Source organism: Triticum dicoccoides, chromosome 6A (genome assembly GCF_002162155.2).
Source record: "Triticum dicoccoides isolate Atlit2015 ecotype Zavitan chromosome 6A, WEW_v2.0, whole genome shotgun sequence".
Classification (NCBI taxonomy): domain Eukaryota; kingdom Viridiplantae; phylum Streptophyta; class Magnoliopsida; order Poales; family Poaceae; genus Triticum; species Triticum dicoccoides.
Window position 1 is genome coordinate 585,157,721 of NC_041390.1, and position 18,946 is coordinate 585,176,666.

At 42.5% G+C, this 18,946-nt stretch overlaps 2 protein-coding genes and 1 pseudogene across 2 annotated transcripts in view; 1 reads left to right on the top strand and 2 right to left on the bottom strand.

Moving 5' to 3' along the window:
- The window catches only part of LOC119318159 (RRP12-like protein), a 7,658-nt gene extending 2,006 nt beyond the window's left edge, over positions 1-5,652 (top strand). Inside the window, exons 4-19 of the mRNA XM_037592680.1 lie at positions 335-426; positions 590-787; positions 894-1,085; positions 1,166-1,387; positions 1,789-1,955; positions 2,052-2,145; positions 2,245-2,301; positions 2,399-2,527; positions 2,623-2,694; positions 3,121-3,234; positions 3,439-3,600; positions 3,691-3,819; positions 4,109-4,210; positions 4,330-4,406; positions 4,560-4,682; positions 4,808-5,652. Coding sequence (XP_037448577.1) covers positions 335-426; positions 590-787; positions 894-1,085; positions 1,166-1,387; positions 1,789-1,955; positions 2,052-2,145; positions 2,245-2,301; positions 2,399-2,527; positions 2,623-2,694; positions 3,121-3,234; positions 3,439-3,600; positions 3,691-3,819; positions 4,109-4,210; positions 4,330-4,406; positions 4,560-4,682; positions 4,808-5,366 — 2,489 coding nt within the window. The 3' untranslated portion in view covers positions 5,367-5,652. The remainder of the gene's footprint in view (positions 1-334; positions 427-589; positions 788-893; positions 1,086-1,165; positions 1,388-1,788; positions 1,956-2,051; positions 2,146-2,244; positions 2,302-2,398; positions 2,528-2,622; positions 2,695-3,120; positions 3,235-3,438; positions 3,601-3,690; positions 3,820-4,108; positions 4,211-4,329; positions 4,407-4,559; positions 4,683-4,807) is intronic.
- A 3,681-nt stretch (positions 5,653-9,333) lies between these two features.
- On the bottom strand, positions 9,334-9,465 carry LOC119319891 (annotated as a pseudogene).
- A 724-nt stretch (positions 9,466-10,189) lies between these two features.
- Positions 10,190-14,216, bottom strand: LOC119318160 (dnaJ homolog subfamily B member 6-like). Its single transcript, XM_037592681.1, has 6 exons — positions 13,929-14,216; positions 13,321-13,414; positions 13,059-13,132; positions 12,916-12,978; positions 11,840-12,127; positions 10,190-10,663 (listed from the first exon to the last, which is right to left on the bottom strand). Exons 1-6 carry the CDS (start codon positions 14,061-14,063, stop codon positions 10,520-10,522), a joined length of 798 nt encoding a protein of 265 aa, XP_037448578.1. The 5' UTR covers positions 14,064-14,216; the 3' UTR covers positions 10,190-10,519.
- Between the last annotated feature and the right edge of the window lie 4,730 nt (positions 14,217-18,946).

Here is an 18,946-nt window from a genome sequence, read left to right on the forward strand (position 1 = left end):
CACTTAATTCCAACAGAACATAGCAACCACAAACTCACCGTAAAATTGGTCTGCATTAGTTCTGTGATAATGGTGGTTGTAGATCTGGTTTTTATTTTCAGCAGCTTACCAATAATGGACCGCAATTGATCTTTCTAGTTTTTGGTGTCCCATCTGGTCATGGAGATGCAATTAATCTTTCACCATGCTTCTTGTCGGCCATTGCTATGCAATTATTTCTACTTGATTGTTTTCTGATAAATTGGACAATATTACTTTTTTTTACTACTGCTAGTTAGTTGCTTGATATCAAGCTGTCTCAGTTCCTGAACTCATTTCTCATGGGAAACAATAGGAAAATCTTCATCTGATCTATTGCCAGAAGCACTTAAGAACCTGGCAGACATGCAGAACATGTCTGATGATGACTTTTCTTTCCGGAAGCAGGTATTTCTGTCTACCACACATGCACTTTGATCTTGCCAAAACTTATGCCGCTTAAGATTTTGCTACGGCCTATGAGCATAGACGTATAGTCAATATATAAAGCTGTAGCCTGTAAACTTGAATGTCATCTGCTGGTTCACCTTCAAATGCTTCTATTTTGCAGCTCAATGCATGTCTTGGTTCAGCAATTTCTGCAATGGGGCCAAAGAATGTTCTTGACATTCTTCATATTCAGTCAATATCTGTTGAGAATGAATGGATTCTCCCTATTTTAGAAAGGCACATTGTTGGTGCTAGTTTACAGTTTTTCTTGAGAGATATTCTGGGCATCGTTAGAGCTGTAGAGAAGAGTATTCCCAAGGTATACCGGAAATAAAGATCTTTTTTATGCTTTAACAATAAAAGGATCAAGCCATTCATTTTTGAACTACAGCCTGATAACGTTTCCAATATCTGCAATTGACCAGCTTTTGAAAGACGATAAGCTTTTCTCCGCCAAGAGAGCAGAGGGTTATGTGTATTCACTTTGGTCTTTGTTACCATCTTGCTGTAACTATCCATGTGATACTTCAAGCAGCTTCAGAGTTCTACAAAATGTTTTATGTGACACTCTCCAAAACCAGCCTGACTTGCGAGGCATCATTTGTTCCAGTATTCAGGTGCTTCACATCGCCTCTGTTCAAGTTACAGTGAACTGCTATTTAATTTTAAGTGTCTTTCTGACTTGTGTTCGTTTTAGATTTTAATCAAACAAAACAAGGAAGCTTTGTCAATCACTAACAAAGAGGACATTCTTGTTGATGCTGAATTAAGCAAATCTGAAAGAAGAGCAAAGGAACGCTATACTAAAGAGTCAGCTGAGGAAAATTTGAAAGAAATACGTGCTTTCTCTTCAAAATTCTTGGAGATATTATGTTCTATATTCATGTCATCCTCAAAGGACGCTATTGGATTCTTACAGGTATGCCATTGCTGTTTGCAATATATATATGCTGTCATCTTATTGTGGGGGCTTGATCCGATTGTTGTACTCTTTGTGAATATCATGGGGCTTGATCCATGTGGGTTATGCAATTTTTCTCGGAGTTATTTGATTTTTCTTTTTAAGTTGTGTCTTTAAAGTGTAAATTTCCTGTAAGATACACTGATAGATTATCATTTGAATCTATCACTGCTAATAGTCAATTATATTTTTCGACCAAAAATGAATCAAGGCTAAACTAAGTCTCCTTATTTTGTGGAGTGCAATTCCATCATTCCATTATGAATTTCATGTTGGATTGTTTCATTGATTGACTGCATTTCATTTATATTGCTTGAAAGCATGTAACTTACATGGCATTGCCCTCTTTGTTCGACCAGCCTGCGATAAGCGAGATAGCATCCATATCAGACAAAGATGTTGTCAGCAAGTTCTTCCTTGATGCAATAAGAAAGTTGCTGGATGCCACAAAAGCTATTAATGCGCAGCAAGTGAATGACGGTTCAATGCAGATTGACGATAATTCCAATACAAATAACATGACAAGGTTTCACGGAGTTTAATTTTTTCTCGGTTCTTATCTGTGCATCCTAGATTCCAGTTTAAGTCCAGTGTTGATTTCCAAACTTGATTTGAATTTCAGGGCCCTCCTTTTAGAATTTGCAGCTTCATTAATGCCTGGATTGGATGCAAAGTCTATCAATGTGCTATTCAGTTATGTAAAACCTGCAATTAAGGTACATATATGGTTTTCATGCAACTTATGTTTGTCTTCTCCATTTAAGCAACATGTTATGTAAATTGCTTGTACCTTGCTTTTTTTTTTCCGGTTTTAGGATAGCGACTCAATGAATCAAAAGAGAGCATACAAGGTCCTCTCAATGTTACTTAAGGTTTGTTTTTGTTTTCAGTTAGTTAATTTATATTAACAATTGCACGAAACAAGAAAAACAACTTCTGAACTTTTTTCTGTATGCTTGACTATTTCAGGATGCTGAATTTATTGAGAGGAATTTAGATGTCCTGTTGGAATTGATGATTTTGTCATTGCCATGCCAATTTCCATCAAAGCGGTACAGGCTTGAATGCCTGCATCACCTTATTGTTTACATTTTGAAGGTTGGTAAAGCAGAAACATCAACACAGTTTATGAACAAATTTACATCTCTATCTGGGAGAGCATTAACAAATGTGCATCACTTTCTTGTCTGCAGGATCCATCGAAGCTTAGGAAGAGGGAAATTGTTAGTTCATTTCTCACTGAAATACTTCTTGCCTTGAAGGAGGTAACGGAAATAGTGTATTATACATTGCACTGCATTATCAAATATCAATGTAGCCAGGAAGAAACTTTCTATAATGCTCAAGTAGCATGTTGCCAATTTGTCATTTTTGTTTCTTATTCCCTTTGAAACACAATACATAATTACAGCTTCCTGTTATTACCTAAGGCTGTTCTTTTGTTTTATTGAAACAAAAATAGATCAAAGTGAGTTTTTCTGTTCAGAGTAGAGTACAGATATTTGTTTACTCTAGACCTTACTGCTTACATTGATCAAGTACTCAAGTGTTGAATGGCATAGTTCTTTCGCTTAACTCTTGCTACTGAAGCAATGTTCATTTTTTCTGATAGGACAACTTCTGAATGTACTCATGTGGTACAGGAAAGTCAGATGTGAGATTAATGGTGATGCGTTTATGTTTCTTCACAGGCTAACAAGAAAACCAGAAATAGAGCTTATGATGTGCTTATTGCAATTGGCCACGCTTGTGAAGATGCTGAAAATGATGGGAGGAAGGACAGCTTGCACCAGTTCTTTGACATGGTACTTCAATGCCATTATGCATTTTAATTTCAGTTTTTTTTATGGGAAAATTCGACCACTTGAGCACTATGATGTTGCAATTTGGCAACCTAGCATTTTCCGGTGTGCTCAGTTGTTAACCCTTGATAATTGGGATCTTTTCTCCCTCTATACAACAAGATGTGATACATAGTTTGGTTTAACTTTGTCAGCTTTCATGTTTAGGTAGCTGGTGGTCTAGCTGGTCAAACTCCACATGCGATTAGTGCTGCTGTAACTGGGTTAGCTCGCTTGACCTATGAGTTCTCAGATCTTATTGGAGTAGCTTACAAGCTCCTCCCCTCGACTTTTCTCCTTATGCAGAGGAACAACCGAGAACTTGTCAAAGTAAAGTCATAACACACCTCCAGTTCATGAATTTAGCTAATCAATAATTTCATCTCAAGCTCCTTCAACTAACATTGATATCGTGGCCAGGCCAACTTAGGCTTTATCAAAGCATTGGTGGCTAGATCTAAAGCTGATGTGCTTCATGAGCACTTGAAGGGAGTCGTTGAGGGTTTGTTGAGCTGGCAAAGTGATAAGAAGAATTCTTTGAAAGCGAAGGTATTGTTCTATTGATTGATTGTCTGTGATGAAGCGCTGTTTATTTTTTACTAGGAATGTGCTATTAAAAAAATCAATAAATGCCTACTTCCGCATGTTAGTATTTTACTCTGTCTTTGCTGTTGTCCTACTTTATGTCAGGAAAGATAAGACAAGTGTTTGGGAAATAAATGCACATTTCTGCATATTAATGAACTCTTATCCTTTTATTTGAGCTTGCTTGTAATTTTCACTCTTCTTATTATTAGGTTTTTGAGCCTGCTAATAACTCCACTCGTTTTATTATTAGGTCAAATCACTTGTTGAAATTCTCGTGAAAAAATGTGGTTTAGATGCAGTAAAAGCTGTGATGCCCGAAGAACATATGAAATTGCTCACCAATATCAGGAAGGTAAGTTCAGTTGTGATACAAATCTGCAGAGTTCCAACAAAAGCTTCAGAGAGAAAAGAAAATAATGACTTCTCCCTCTTATCGTGTTACTTCTACCATTTGTTTGCAATGTTTACCAGATTAATGAGCGTAAAATGAGGAAGGGCAATTCGTCTGAGGATGGGGAGGCTATGTCCATGGCCTCAGGAGCTACAAGGTATTACTGGCACGATAATGCCATAATTTAGTGCCATCTGTTTTTTTTCTGAAAAGTCGTGAGCTTAGACAAAAGCAAATTTTGTTTAATCTAATTTAAATCCAAAGTATCTACATCTTGTGTTCAACTGATTGATCCATGTTTTGACTGCAGGCAAAGTGGATGGAATCACACACAGATGTTTTCTGATTTTGGAAGTGACGATGAAGACTCGAATGGTCCCTTTTCCAAGCAGCATAGTCTTGCTTCTCGTAACGGATCAAAAGCTTCAACACGGTATGTGCCATGTCATTGCCGTGCTGAAAAGCTGCCTCAGAAGCTGAAACAATTGCTGTGCTGAAAAGCTGCCTGAGAAGCTGAAACAATCATAATTGTTTGCATTTGCTTTTATTCACATCCAGGTCGAACCGAAAGCGTCAAGATAAGAACTTGCAGGAAAAGATCATTGATCACTCGACTGGTGAGCCCCTAGATTTACTTGACCAGAAGACAATGCGGTTGGCTCTCAAATCAACAGGAAAAAAGAGGGCTGCACCTGATGTCGACGACGACGACGAGATCGAGATGGACCCCGAAGGCCGTATGATCATTCGTGAAGAACGGGAATGGCGTAAAAAGAAGCCCATTGTCTCGCATGACGAGGAGGCTGATGACAAGACCTCTGTCAGAAGCCAGTCAGTGAAGAGGAGGAAGGTGGCCAGCACTGGCTGGTCCTACACCGGCCATGAGTACACCAGCAAGAAGGCCGGTGGTGATCTCAAGAAGAAAGACAAGATGGAGCCATATGCTTACTGGCCTTTGGATCGGAAGCTGCTCAACCGCAGGTCAGATCGCAAGCAGTCGGCACGCAAGGGCATGGCTAGTGTCATGAAGATGGCGAAAAGGTTTGAGGGGAAGAGCGCTTCGGGTGCCCTCGCAGCCAAGAGGACACAAAAACACAAGCAGAAGAAGAACAAGTGAGTAGAGGAGACGAGGCTGTAGGAAATTTTTGTAACTGTACAGTGAGGGTTTAGCTAGCACTAGCTGCGCTTGTCGTGGCGTATTTATGCTGCTGCCGTTTCTCTCGGTTTTTCCCGAAGGTAAATTTTGACTGCTTCCCCGGGCTTTTTCCTGAAGGAAAAACTTCAGTTTCTTGTTCGCAAGATATAGTTTTCTGTATCTTAGGATTTTGTACTTTCAGATTCAGATCGACTGAAACATGTTGTAGTTTGATTGATGGTGGAATGTAAAATCTTGCAATTTGCCATGTGCTGCTAGTTTGTCTAGTTTGTGAGCCAAGAGGGCCTCTCTGCCATGGACGGTGGACGGTGGACGGCAGCCCGCCGCTCCCACGGTGTGGGAAGATCTGAACCCGCCTGCTGAGGGAGAGCCGTGGCTTCCAAAACAGCTCGAGCTTCTCCACCTAGGCGGCGGCAAGTTTCTCATCGCTAAGACCTTTACGGAAGGAGAAAGAGGAGGGTACTTCTCCGTGCTCACCGGGATAGAGATGATGGCTGGCGCCGGTGGTGATGACCGGCAGCAGACCCTTCAGATGGTCAAGCACAAGTGCGCACGTTTTGTCTTCACGGATGAGCACATCGAGTGGGTGCTCTGACTCTGAGTGAAATGAATAATCTTGCATCCCTTCATGTTATTGTCTGTCGCATTTGCGAGAATGTTGCTCTGGACCGTGGTTTTTTACCTGAAGGAAAATGTTGACCTTTTTGTGTTTGCAAGATATAATTTTCAGTATCTTGACGCTGTTTGGTAGGAGTATTTGTTAGATTGAAACGTGCTGTAATTTCAACTGATGATAACTTGTAAAATCTTGAAATTTGCCATCCTGCCTATGCTGTATTCTAATGAGAATCTAGGATGCTTATGTGTACATATATAGGATATAGCTGATGATGTTGTGCATATTCGGACATAATTGCAGTTGATGTAGATGCAAAGATTGTGCATATGGTACCCAAATGACTTGGACAGTGCAAGATACAGCAGGAAGACACGTGCGTGCTCTCGTATTTTTTTAGTACTTGTAAGAGTTCTAAACGCCAATCAAATATTGGGCATTGTATTAATTGTGCAAACCAAATATTTTGCATTAATAATCTCCATTTTATACCAGAGTGCAACAGTACATTTTTTGGGGACTAAGTAAATGCAAATAAAATCTGCTAAACTATAGTCATAAATATTTCAATAACCTCTTGGTTTCAAGTTCCATTTAAAGGGGGCCGAGCTAAGCTCTTCCCCTGGAACAATTCTTGCAGCTCATTCTCTGGTGGTTTGAGACTGATCATGGGTAACAACTTTAGTCTCTTCATCCTGGCTCTGTGCATTCTGCATCTCACCCGTGGCATACTTGGAGTTAGACCCCATGCTGGAAATCAGGTGCGTGCGTTTCAGAAATTCCCAGCAATATTGATGCGTAATTTCAAACTTGATGCATGCATGGTTCAAGATCAAACGGCCTAATATTTTATTTCAGGAGGAGCTTGGTGTCTCTGGTGGCAACTTAAAGCCAATCAACCTGAAGATGGATGGTTTGGATCCACCTCCTGCAAATGTGTCAACGTTCCCTAATTATGGCGTCAGAACTTCCTATGTGAGTATATTAACCCCCTCTGGTTTGAGTCGTTTCCGGCATCAACAATCTCAAGAACATAACTTTGAAGGTGACATTATCCTTTTTTTTGTGGGGACGATGACAAAGTAACAATATTTGAGACAAATTACTTATACAATTACCCACGGTATTCAACCTAAACATGAACACGAATCATGGTTGTCACTAACAACCTAGATATAGGATGACTGCTGATTATGCCAAACCGCTTATTAAGGAAACATGTCACCTTTCGTCTAAAAAATAGATAAAATGATCTAAACCATTAGGTTTAATCTGCATGGGGTTGTGATGTTGTTTTCAAGTGTGTTGTTGGGGTGAAACTAAATCACGCTGCACTTAACATGATCCACCATGTCAATCTTTTAGCAGATCCATATCTGAAGTTACGGGAATAAATGTTTGGTGTGCACACCCTAAATATCCAGATGAAAACACAAACGTCACAATAAACCAAGTTGTTACAAACATTTAAATCAGACTATAGCTATCGAAATCGACACAAGTGGAGAAAGTTTTTATATAAATATCCTCTACCGTACCAAATAGAGCATAATTACATTGACATCTTCAAGTAAATTCCTTTTTTTAACCAGGATGCTGCATATAAAACACATGTGGCACGGGATTACTATGGGATTGAAGCTACAATCGACATATATGGTCTCTCTTTGCGTCAAGATCAACACAGTGGAGCTGCCTTAATTATTAAGAATTCGAAATCGTTCGATTGTAACATGATTGTTGTTGGATGGCATGTAAGTCACTTTCACTTATTTTGTATTTTATTTTCTTACTATGTGTGTATGGTAGTACAAGTATGTTCCCAACTAATTTTATTTAATCCACAGGCTTATCCATGGCAGTATGGTGGTAATACAGACACTCGCTTTTTCACTTACTGGACGCTAAGAACAACACGTCATGCATTTCAAAAAAATGTGTTGGGGTAATTTCTCTTGTTGCTAATTGCTTTAAAATTGTTTCATAGAGCGATAACCAAGGATGGACGGGCTGCTACGATTTAACCTGTCCAGCAGGTTATGTTCCTGAGAAAGGTGCCATAGTGCCAGGAACTAAACTGAGCCCCGTTTCGAACCCCAATCGAGCCAAGCAAACCATCAACCTAAAAGTTTTCAAGGTAAACATAATGTATCTTTATCTTGCAATATGAATTTGTACAGAGTTGCAATTCCAGGCCAACCAAATTTCTGGTTTCGGAGTTTGTGTAGGGCAAGCCAGCTTTTAAACTAGAAATTTGGTTGGCCTGGAATTGCAACTCTGTACAAATTCATATTGCAAGATAAAGATACATTATGTTTACCTTGAAAACTTTTAGGTTGATGGTTTGCTTGGCTCCATTGCTTGGCTCCATTTTGTGCTGACTCAAGCTAGTCCTTTGGCCCCGATGGGGAGCGGTTTCCGTCCCAGCAACGTGAAAGCTGCATCATTCAGCAATATCATGTTTCTGGATCAAGATGGCAAGAGGTTCCGAGCCCCGCAAGATTTCACGCCCTACATGACGAACGACAAGGTGTACACCGTGTCCCTGATCAGCCCCAACGGCAGGTTCACATATGGCGGGCCGTCTAAATGATGCTATTTGTTCACGGTCGATGTCTGGTTTGCTTGCACCACATGTAACGTTTGAGATATGACAAAACTTTCTTTCATGTCACATTTGCTTGTTATTTTTTCTCGCAACGCTGGCCATTTCGAAGTGATACGCTGGCTGCTAGTTTAAAAGCTGGATCGACTCCAACAAATAAGAAAGTCATTGTTTCGAGTAGCAAATACATTCCGTGAAAAAAATGGTATAAAACATTATTTTTAGATTAATGTTGGTGTTGTTGAGTTGCTCACCCATAGTAGAGTGATCTGGTTAAGAGACAGGCGGCAAATAGGCAAAACATCTACCTGATCTGCCCTGATTGATGTGCAGTCAGACTGAAAATGTTTGCCCTCTGAGGCTGAGTGCCATTCATAGTCTGGCTAAGAATTTCTGATTGCTTGGATAACACAAATTTACATCGATTCAGAATCTGTGACGAGATAGTGCATTGGTGACTGTGAAATAAAGTGATTAATATCACTGGATCATGCTATCAACTATTTGGAGGATCGGGAATGAATTAAACTTTGGTAAATTTACTTGGTCGAATTTGCAGGTGTAAAAAGTGCAGCGAACACTGAATCAATCAAAAATCCAATACCCAGGTAACGAACAGGAGAAAAAACTATCTCCAGAACATTCTACCAAACTGTCCTTGCTAGAGAGCAAAACAGGTGAAAACTTTATATTAAGAATTGGCAAGGGCCGACAAATTATAATGTCCATTCTCCCACTTGGGGAGATGGTAAGCCAGCGCATCCACCAAGTGCAATGTGGATCACTAGCCTAGGCCACGGCCCTTCATGATCGACCGTCGACCCCGTCCAGGTAAGTATGTTTCAAGGTTGCAACATGACTTGCTTATATAGCCTGCTCCCCGTCCCTTTCTCCTCACGTTGGCGAGGTGGTACTAAAAAGAGCGCCATGGTGCAGCCGTTTAGTTCAAAGATTAGTGGGCCTGATACTTCTATGGGCTTTCAGTGGTGAGGCCCGGCCCTTTGCTTCAATGGTCAATTTCAAACGGGCTGGGCACATGCATCCACGCGCGGTCGTATGTTCTTCATTCAAGGGCAGTAGCATTTGAATGAAATTCAGAAGAAAAAAGGTTGCATTTTGTAAGAAAAAAGGGCAGTGGCATTTTCTTCATGTCGCCATCTGTATATCAATTACAGTAGCTGCCCGGACTGTAACCAATTATTCCACTTCCAAAGCCGCTCCGTTTTCACTGAGATTATTCACACATATTTGTTTTGGTTCAGGGCAACCATCATCATTTTTCCCGGCCTAGCGTCCTTGTGCCACCATCATTTTTTCAAGGTATATTCAAATGTGCAGGTACTGTTGGGGTTGCTCAGTTGTTGACTGATAACAGAGTGATCTGGTTGTAAGACAGAACAAGTAGGAAAAACATCCATCTGATCTGCCCTGTTTGATGGGCAGTCAGACTGAAGATGTAAATGCTACTCCCTCCGGCCCATAATATAAGATCGTAGAACCGATCTTATATTATGAAACGAAGGGAGTAAAACATTTGCTCTTTCAGTGCCATGCCACTCATAGTTTGGTCAAGTTATCCCCACAACAAGGAGCCTTCTCCCTCCATCATAATAACAATGAACACTGAATCAATCGAGAATCCAATGCCCAATTACAACAACACAGCGGCACAAACCGAGAAAGAAGAATGCGGTAACATCAATGAGTCTTACACGCTAGGTTCTTTTACAAACCTTCGAAGGGGGGCCTACATAGCCTTCGACGAAGCAACCCCCCCTCGTTGTAACAGCTTCCGGCGCTGGCGCTCTACTTGCCGGCTGCAGTGTGATACTGAGTGACCATTGACATGGTCAGGACATAAGGTGACAAAGGACCAGATGGTCGCATCGAGGGTCATACTACTCTGGGCTGCTGCGGGCTCAGCATCTCGTCCTCGGACGAGACATCGTGCTTCGAAGACGGCTTCTGCTTCTGCCCGTTTCGTCTCCTGCTGGTGTTCCCGCCTCGCGCCTTTGGCGCTTGCTTGGCGTCGCTCCTCTGCAGATAGACAAGTTGAAATGGTCAGCTTGGAAATGTCTAGCACAGATACTGTTCAGCACTCCACACAAATTAGTTAACCTCATTGCACAAAACTAAGTGAAGGATTACACAAAAACATAAATATTCTTTTGTCTGTTATTGGTTACTAAACCACCAGGACATCCGAGACCAACTGTCGTGTGTTGTCGCCGTACGCCATGGCAAGTTGAGCCAATCAGTGTCAACCAGCACCGCTAATTTGAAGATTCTTAAAGAACAATAGAAAATACAGAATATCATCAGTTAACAGATGCGGCCTCATCATGAAGCATTCAACTGGTTGGCAATTTAAGGTAGCCAGAACGACACGTGATCTGGCGATAAAAGCAGGCGGTGAACAAGTCAGCAACAGCACCATACGGCGTAGAACAACTTTAAGAAAAGGCGAACGTTACAATAAAGCAAAAAGGTCATGTGTGCCCCATCTATCTGTTTAGTTGCTAAAAAGCCATTATCCCACTGGAAACTTGCAATTTCTCTAAATCACGTAGACCATTAGACAAGAAGTCACATCATGCCAATACAAAAAAGCCTATCCAAAGGCAATTTACATACGCGAGAAAAGTAGCTCAGCGGACTGTTCTACCATGCCAGCCACGCTAAAGACAGTGATGTACCACTAATGAATCATTCCGAAGGCCCTACCGAGAAACCTCATAGCTGATAAGCAAGCCCTCGTGTGAAGAATACATCCAGTGGTGGAGCTAGATTTTGCATCACTTGGTTGGTGGTCCATCCAATGCAAAAAGTTCCACCGGGGCCCTCCACGTTTATTTTGGCCAGAATGTTTCATGATTATGGCGATGAAATTCCTAATTAGCTTAGAAGTGAACGTCCAGTGGCTTCCACAACCTGGGACCCTGTAGGCCCCTATCACCATCCAATGCAGGTGAACGAACCTGCACAAAGACCAAAAGGTCGCTACCTATCTAACTAACCCTTTCTCATGAATGGCCAGTCATGCTGGACAATGGAAAAGGTACCCAAAAGCCAAAAGTAGGACGAAGGATCGTTGCAAAACACCTATATATATTCCAGTATACGAGGTTATGCTTGGTATCTGATGCTGAACTTGTTAAGCAAAGCTAACACACCAAATTGACAAAGAAATAGGGACTTGCAAGGGATACTTACCCCAAAACAAAACTCAGGCTGGCCGTAACCCGCACCCGCTTCCCCAGCTCTTGGAGGCTTCCCAGAGCCCATTGCTGATGAGCCACGCTTGTTAATGCCGTTACATGAGGCTGCTTCTGCCTCCGTAGCTAGCGGAGGTGGTGGAGATGGCGACGAGGAAGGGGAGGTCGAGAATGTTTGGAACGGGTCATGATGGCCCTTGGCAGGTCCATTGCAAAATCCCGAGTCAATGTCAGACTGGAACATGTCCACAAACAGCTGCTGCAGCTCCTCAAAGCTCTCCTGCCTCTGCAAATCCAAAGGCTCATTGTTATTGTCATGTTTTTCCTTGGATGAAGAGAGTCCAGGAAAAAAACATATCATTTTATAGTTGATTCCAGAAAAGTTCACCCAAGTTTCATTTTTGGTATCCAAGAAAAACCATGGAAGATATGGAACTCCAACAATCCTTTTCCAATACATACATACTAAAATCATTATCTTTTTAAGCTACTGAAATCTTTCAAGTAAACCTAAGCAAGATATTAATGACTCGCCCACTCATATTTGGACAACTTTGTTATGTTTATTGACGAGTTTTTCAATGGACAAAGAAATATGTATGCAAATCATTATAGTTATGCTGTGAAAAGTAAAAAAACTTAAAATTTTCTCTTTATGCTTAGCTCAGAATTTTGCAGCAGAAAAGCATACCCCGCCCCATGCCAACAATTTTTCCCATAATAGCACAAAATTCTAAACAAATAGCAGCAAGATTCTTGTAGAACAAATAAAACTTGACGAGGGCTCCAAGAACCCAAAAGGAGAATGGGTTCAGTCCAAAAACAGCATTTTTTTTCATCCATGTTAGAGGATACGGTGACGAAGAACAAAAATAACTATTTTTTCTTCCTTTTCCTAGTTCTTCTTCCAAGCCCAGGATAAACATTTTACGAACAACGAAACAGATAAGATGATGGTTAGCGAAGTATGGTGATAAAATCAGTGTCGAAACCCAAAATAACAAAGATAGTGACAACTAATGCTAGATCACAAAAAACATCTAAAGCAGAGACCGTGAAGCGAATGGTTCTTACCGCTGGCCGTGTCTGGCTCATCATATGGGCCATCTCACCAAGGAAGTCCCCCATCCCCTGCATCTGCAAAACAATAGCAGAAAATGTCACTCACACTATAAGCAATACCGGCGGAAAGCCCGATTACAATGCGCGATCCTTACGCTGTCGTCGCTGTCTTCTTCTTCTTGGTACACCCCTACGTCGTAGAGGAACCGCTTGTTGGCATCGGAGAGGACTGCACAAGAACAACAATGGATAGGGAGCACGAGGGCTCCATGCGATAAGTTTGCCAACTAGCTTGCTAGATCGGTTCGGCGGGTTAATCAGTTTGTTATTGCAACATGTAAAAAGTGATGTGGGGTGGATTGTGAGCACATAAATATGGGGGGAGAGGGTTGAGGTAGAGGCAAGGAAGATTGAGACCGGAATAGGCGCCCTGGATCTCCTGGAACTTCTCCTTGGCCTCCTCCATGCGCTTGGTGCCGCTGGAGGACGAGCATCTGTCCGGATGCCATCTCTGCAACAGGTCACAGATCAAGAAGTTCAGCTGAATTTACAACAGAAAGAAGGAAGAAAAAAACAGAGCAGTTTCAGAGTTGGAACAGAGCAAAACTTGGGAGGAATCAAGCAATGTTCAACGAGTACGGAGATGGCAGGGCAGGCGAAATACGCCAATAATTGGCTACAGGCGTGGCGTCCGGGGATCTAAATCACCGGATCGACGAAGATCACGAGCGCCGGCGCAAACTCGCGTAAAGTATGGGGCGCAGACAGGACCGCAGCGCCGTTGGGCTACAGGAATACGAACGAACTTTGGCGCCAACCTCCAATTTCCAAACTCGAGATCGGCGACCGGTAATCATCCTCGCCGCCATGGCGCGAGGCGCAATCAACGGCGGCGCCTCCCCGATTCCCGGCCGAATCGAGAGCGGAGGGGACGTACCACGTAGATGCAGAGGAAGATTTGACTAAGAAAACGCGAAAACGTGCACAGCGGAGGAACAGAGGATGAGGCCGTGATTCTCGCTCACCATGGCGAGCTTCCGGTAGGCGAGCTTGAGGTCGGCGTCGGAGCACTCCTTGCTGAGCCCCAGCACGGCGTAGAGGTCGCCGCCGCCGGGCGCCGCCGGCTCCGTACCGCCGCACCCGTCGCCGCCGGTGGCCATGCCGCGCGCGTCGCCGGCCGGAGGGGCTCGCTCGAGGGTGCGCGGGGGAGGAGGAGGAGGAGAGGGGAGAGGAGAGGAGGGAGGAGGAGGTTCCTGGTGTTTCCTTCCCTCTCTCGGCTCAGGTCGCTCCTCTCCTCCACGCACTGCCTGCCCCTGGAAGCCTCTGGAAGCACGGCCATCATGCCCACTTGACCCTTTTTAAAACGCTTTTTTTTTCAACCTGCGAATTTCTCCTTCTGGCTTTGTTTACACGCCTTGGCGCCTTGCCAAAAGGCGACGCGGTGGCCTTTCTTGCTTCCAAACCCAACTTTTTGGCCTGCGGAAAAAATAATATTTCCTTCGCCCCAAAATTCCTGTCTTAGATTTGTTACGGTTGCATTGGCTTTGAGAGCGATGTCTAGCATATATATGAAGCGGTTTTAGTGCTCTACTAGGTAAACCATTAAGAAAGGGTGGTTGCTGTTATCATAGCTCTTTTCTTTTAACTTTGAGTTTGTAATGTTGTTAGTAAATTGTGCATGCCTTCCATGTTCGTAGTGAAATTCTCCGGGTATTGTGACCGAAGAAGTATATTTTCTTTGCAAGCCATGTCCATCCTCCGAGCTGGGTGACATGCCTAAAAACCGTCGGGTTTCCATCTCCAAATGTACATCTTTGCATGAGCATGACACTAGCACCGCGTTAGCCCATTTTCCTAGTAATGCATAGCTAGGACAATCGAAATGGCAAAGCTCGACCGGCAACGTTTATTCGGTTTTAAAGTGATGTCTATCATATGAATCTATCGATAAGTTGTGTCATTATGTGGTATTTCATGGCTCTCGTTTTATGTTAAACCTCGTTATGTTGTTATGCCCACTCTTCAAGCACGAGAAACCGTTATGTTGTTGTTTAGGTCTATATATTGTGCTCTTTGATAAAAAAGCTTTCCTTGCAAGCCAGGTCCACTCGCCAAGCACGAGAAACCATTGCAGACTCCGCATGTTGACAGGCTTTGTTTCCATGGACCATAGTAGATTGGATGTTTTTTCATGTTTAAACATACATCTTTGCGGTATCGCAGAGCCGCGTTAGTCAAATTCTTAATAATGCACAACTGAGATGATCGAAGTGAGAAGCATAGTCAACAATGTTTCATCGCTTTTGAAAGCGATGTCTACCATATGAAGCAATTTTAGTGCTACCAGGGAACCATCGAGAAAGCATCATTAGTAAATTGTGCATGTCTTCCACAGCCATAGTAAAAATCTCCGGGTATTGTGATCGAAGATGTATGTTTTTCTTGTGAGGTATGTCCACCCTTCAAGTATAAAAAAACGTTGGAGATTCTGGATGAAGTGCTAAAAACAGCCGGTTTCCATCTCTAAATGTGCATCTTTGCATTAGCATGACACTGACATAGTGTTAGTCCATTCCCCCTAGTAATGCATAGCTAGGACAATTGAAATGGCAAGCCCGCCAGCCAACATTTAATCGGTTTGAAAGCGGTGTCTATCATATGAAGCAATCAAAAAGTTGTATCTCAATATGTTGTGTTTCATAGCTTTTTTTTTCAAAACCTCGTTATGTTGTCATGTCCACTCTCCAACCACGAGAAACCGTTTAGGTATATATATTGTGCACGATAACCCGTTGTGTTGTCATTGTACTGTTATGTTGCCGTTTAGGTCCATATATTGTGCTCCTTGAAAAAAATGTTTTGTTGCAAGCGTGGTTCACTGTCCAAGCATGAGAAACCATTGTAGATTTCGCATGTTGACACACTTTAGTTCCATGGTATAATAAATGATTTTCCATGTTTAAATATACATCTTCGCGTCAGCGCAGAGCCGCGTTAGTGTTGGGTTTCGTAGTAATTTCAAAATTTTCCTGCGCACATGCAAGATCATGGTGATGCATTGCAACGAGGGGGAGAGTATGATCTACGTACCCTTGTAGATCGCAACGGAAGCGTTGACACAACGTAGAGGAAGTAGTCGTACGTCTTCTTCCCGATTCGACCGATCCAAGCACCGTTACTCCGGCACCTCCGAGTTCTTAGCACACGTACAGCTCGATGACGATCCCCGGGCTCCGATCCAGCAAAGCTTCGGGGAGGAGTTCCGTCAGTACGACGGCGTGGTGACGATCTTGATGTTCTACCGACGCAGGGCTTCGCCTAAGCACTACAACGATATGATCGAGGTGGAATATGGTGGCAGGGGGCACCGCACACGGCTAAGGAACAATCTCAATGATCAACTTGTGTGTCCTAGGGTGCCCCCTGCCCCCGTATATAAAGGAGCAAGGGGGAGGCTGGCCGGCCCTATGGGGCACGCCAAGGGGAGGGGGAGTCCTCCTCCTAGTGGGAGTAGGACTCCCCTTTCCTAATCCAATTAGGAAACCCTAAGGGGGAAGGAAAGAGGGGGAGAGGGAGAGGGAAAGAGGGGCCGCGCCCCCCTCCCTAGTCCAATTCGGACTCCCCATGTGGGGGGGGGGGCGCCACCTCTTAGGCCGCAGCCCTCTCTCTCCCCTAAGGCCCAATAAGGCCCATTACTTCCCCGGAGGGTTCCGGTAACCCTTCCGGTACTCCGGTTTTCTCCAAAATCACCCGGAACACTTTCGGTGTCCGAATATAGCCGTCCAATATATCAATCTTTATGTCTCGACCATTTCGAGACTCCTCGTCATGTCCGTGGTCACATCCGGGACTCCGAACTAACTTCGGTACATCAAAATGCATAAACTCATAATAACTGTCATCGTAACGTTAAGCGTGCGGACCCTACGGTTCGAGAACAATGTAGACATGACCGAGACACGTCTCCGGTCAATAACCAATAGCGGGACCTGGATGCCCATATTGGCTCCTACATATTCTACGAAGATCTTTATCGGTCAGACCGCATAACAACATACGTTGTTCCCTTTGTCATCGGTATGTTACTTGCCCGAGATTCGATCGTCGGTATCCAATACCTAGTTCAATCTCATTACCGGCAAGTCTCTTTACTCGTTCCGTAATACATCATCTCGCAACTAACTTATTAGTTGCAATGCTTGCAAGGCTTATGTGATGTGCATTACCGAGAGGGCCCAGAGATACCTCTCCGACAATTAGAGTGACAAATCCTATTCTTGAAATACGCCAACCCAACATCTACCATTGGAGACACCTATAGAGCTCCTTTATAATCACCCAGTTACGTTGTGACATTTGGTAGCACACAAAGTGTTCCTCCGGCAAACGGGAGTTGCATAATCTCATAGTCATAGGAACATGTATAAGTCATGAAGAAAGCAATAACAACATATTAAACGATCGGGTGCTAAGCTAATGGAATGGGTCATGTCAATCAGATCATTCAACTAATGATGTGACCTCGTTAATCAAATAACAACACTTAGTTCATGGTTAGGAAACATAACCATCTTTGATTAACGAGCTAGTCAAGTAGAGGCATACTAGTGACACTAAGTTTGTCTATGTATTCACACATGTATTATGTTCCCGGTCAATACAATTCTAGCATGAATGATAGACATTTATCATGATATAAGGAAATAAATAATAACTTTATTATTGCCTCTAGGGCATATTTCCTTCAGTCTCCCACTTACACTAGAGTCAATAATCTAGTTCACATCACCATGTGATTTAACAGCAATAGTTCACATCACCATGTGATTAACACCTAGAGTTCACATCGATATGTGATCAACACCCAAAGGGTTTACTAGAGTCAGTAATCTAGTTCACATCACTATGTGATTAACACCCAAAGAGTACTAAGGTGTGATCATGTTTTGCTTGTGAGATAATTTTAGTCAACGGGTCTGTCATATTCAGATCCGTAAGTATTTTGCAAATTTCTATGTCTATAATGCTCTGCACGGAGCTACTCTAGCTAATTGCTCCCACTTTTCAATATGTATCTAGATCGAGACTTATAGTCATCCAGATCTGTGTCAAAACTTGCATCGACGTAACTTTTACGACGAACCTTTTTGTCACTTCCATAATTGAGAAATATTTCCTTATTCCACTAAGGATAATTTTGACTGCTGTCCAGTGATCTACTCCTAGATCACTATTGTACTCCCTTGCCAAATCAGTGCAGGGTATACAATAGATCTGGTATACAGCATGACATACTTTATAGAACCTATGGCCAAGGCATAGGGAATGACTTTCATTCTCTTTCTATCTTCTGCCGTGGTCGGGCTTTGAGTCTTACTCAACTTCACACCTTGTAATATAGGCAAGAACTCTTTCTTTGACTGCTCCATTTTGAACTACTTCAAAATCTTGTCAAGGTATATACTCATTGAAAAAACTTATCAAGCGTCTTGATCTATCTCTATAGATCTTAAAGCTCAATATGTAAGCAGCTTCACCGAAGTCTTTCTTTGAAAAACTCCTTTCAAACACTCCTTTATGCTTTACAGAATAATTCTACATTATTTCCGATCAACAATATGTCATTCACATATACTTATCAGAAATGTTGTAGTGCTCCCACTCACTTTCTTGTAAATACAGGCTTCACCGCAAGTCTGTATAAAACTATATGCTTTGATCAACTCATCAAAGTGTATATTCCAACTCCGAGAGGCTTGCACCAGTCCATAAATGGATTGCTGGAGCTTGCACACTTTGTTAGCACCTTTCGGATTGACAAAACCTTCTGGTTGCATCATATACAACTCTTCTTTAATAAATCCATTAAGGAATGCAATTTTGTTTATCCATTTGCCAGATTTCATAAAATGCGGCAATTACTAACATGATTCGGACAGACTCAAGCATAGATACGAGTGAGAAGCTCTCATCGTAGTCAACACCTTAAACTTGTCGAAAACCTTTTGCGACAATTCTAGCTTTGTAGATAGTAACACTACTA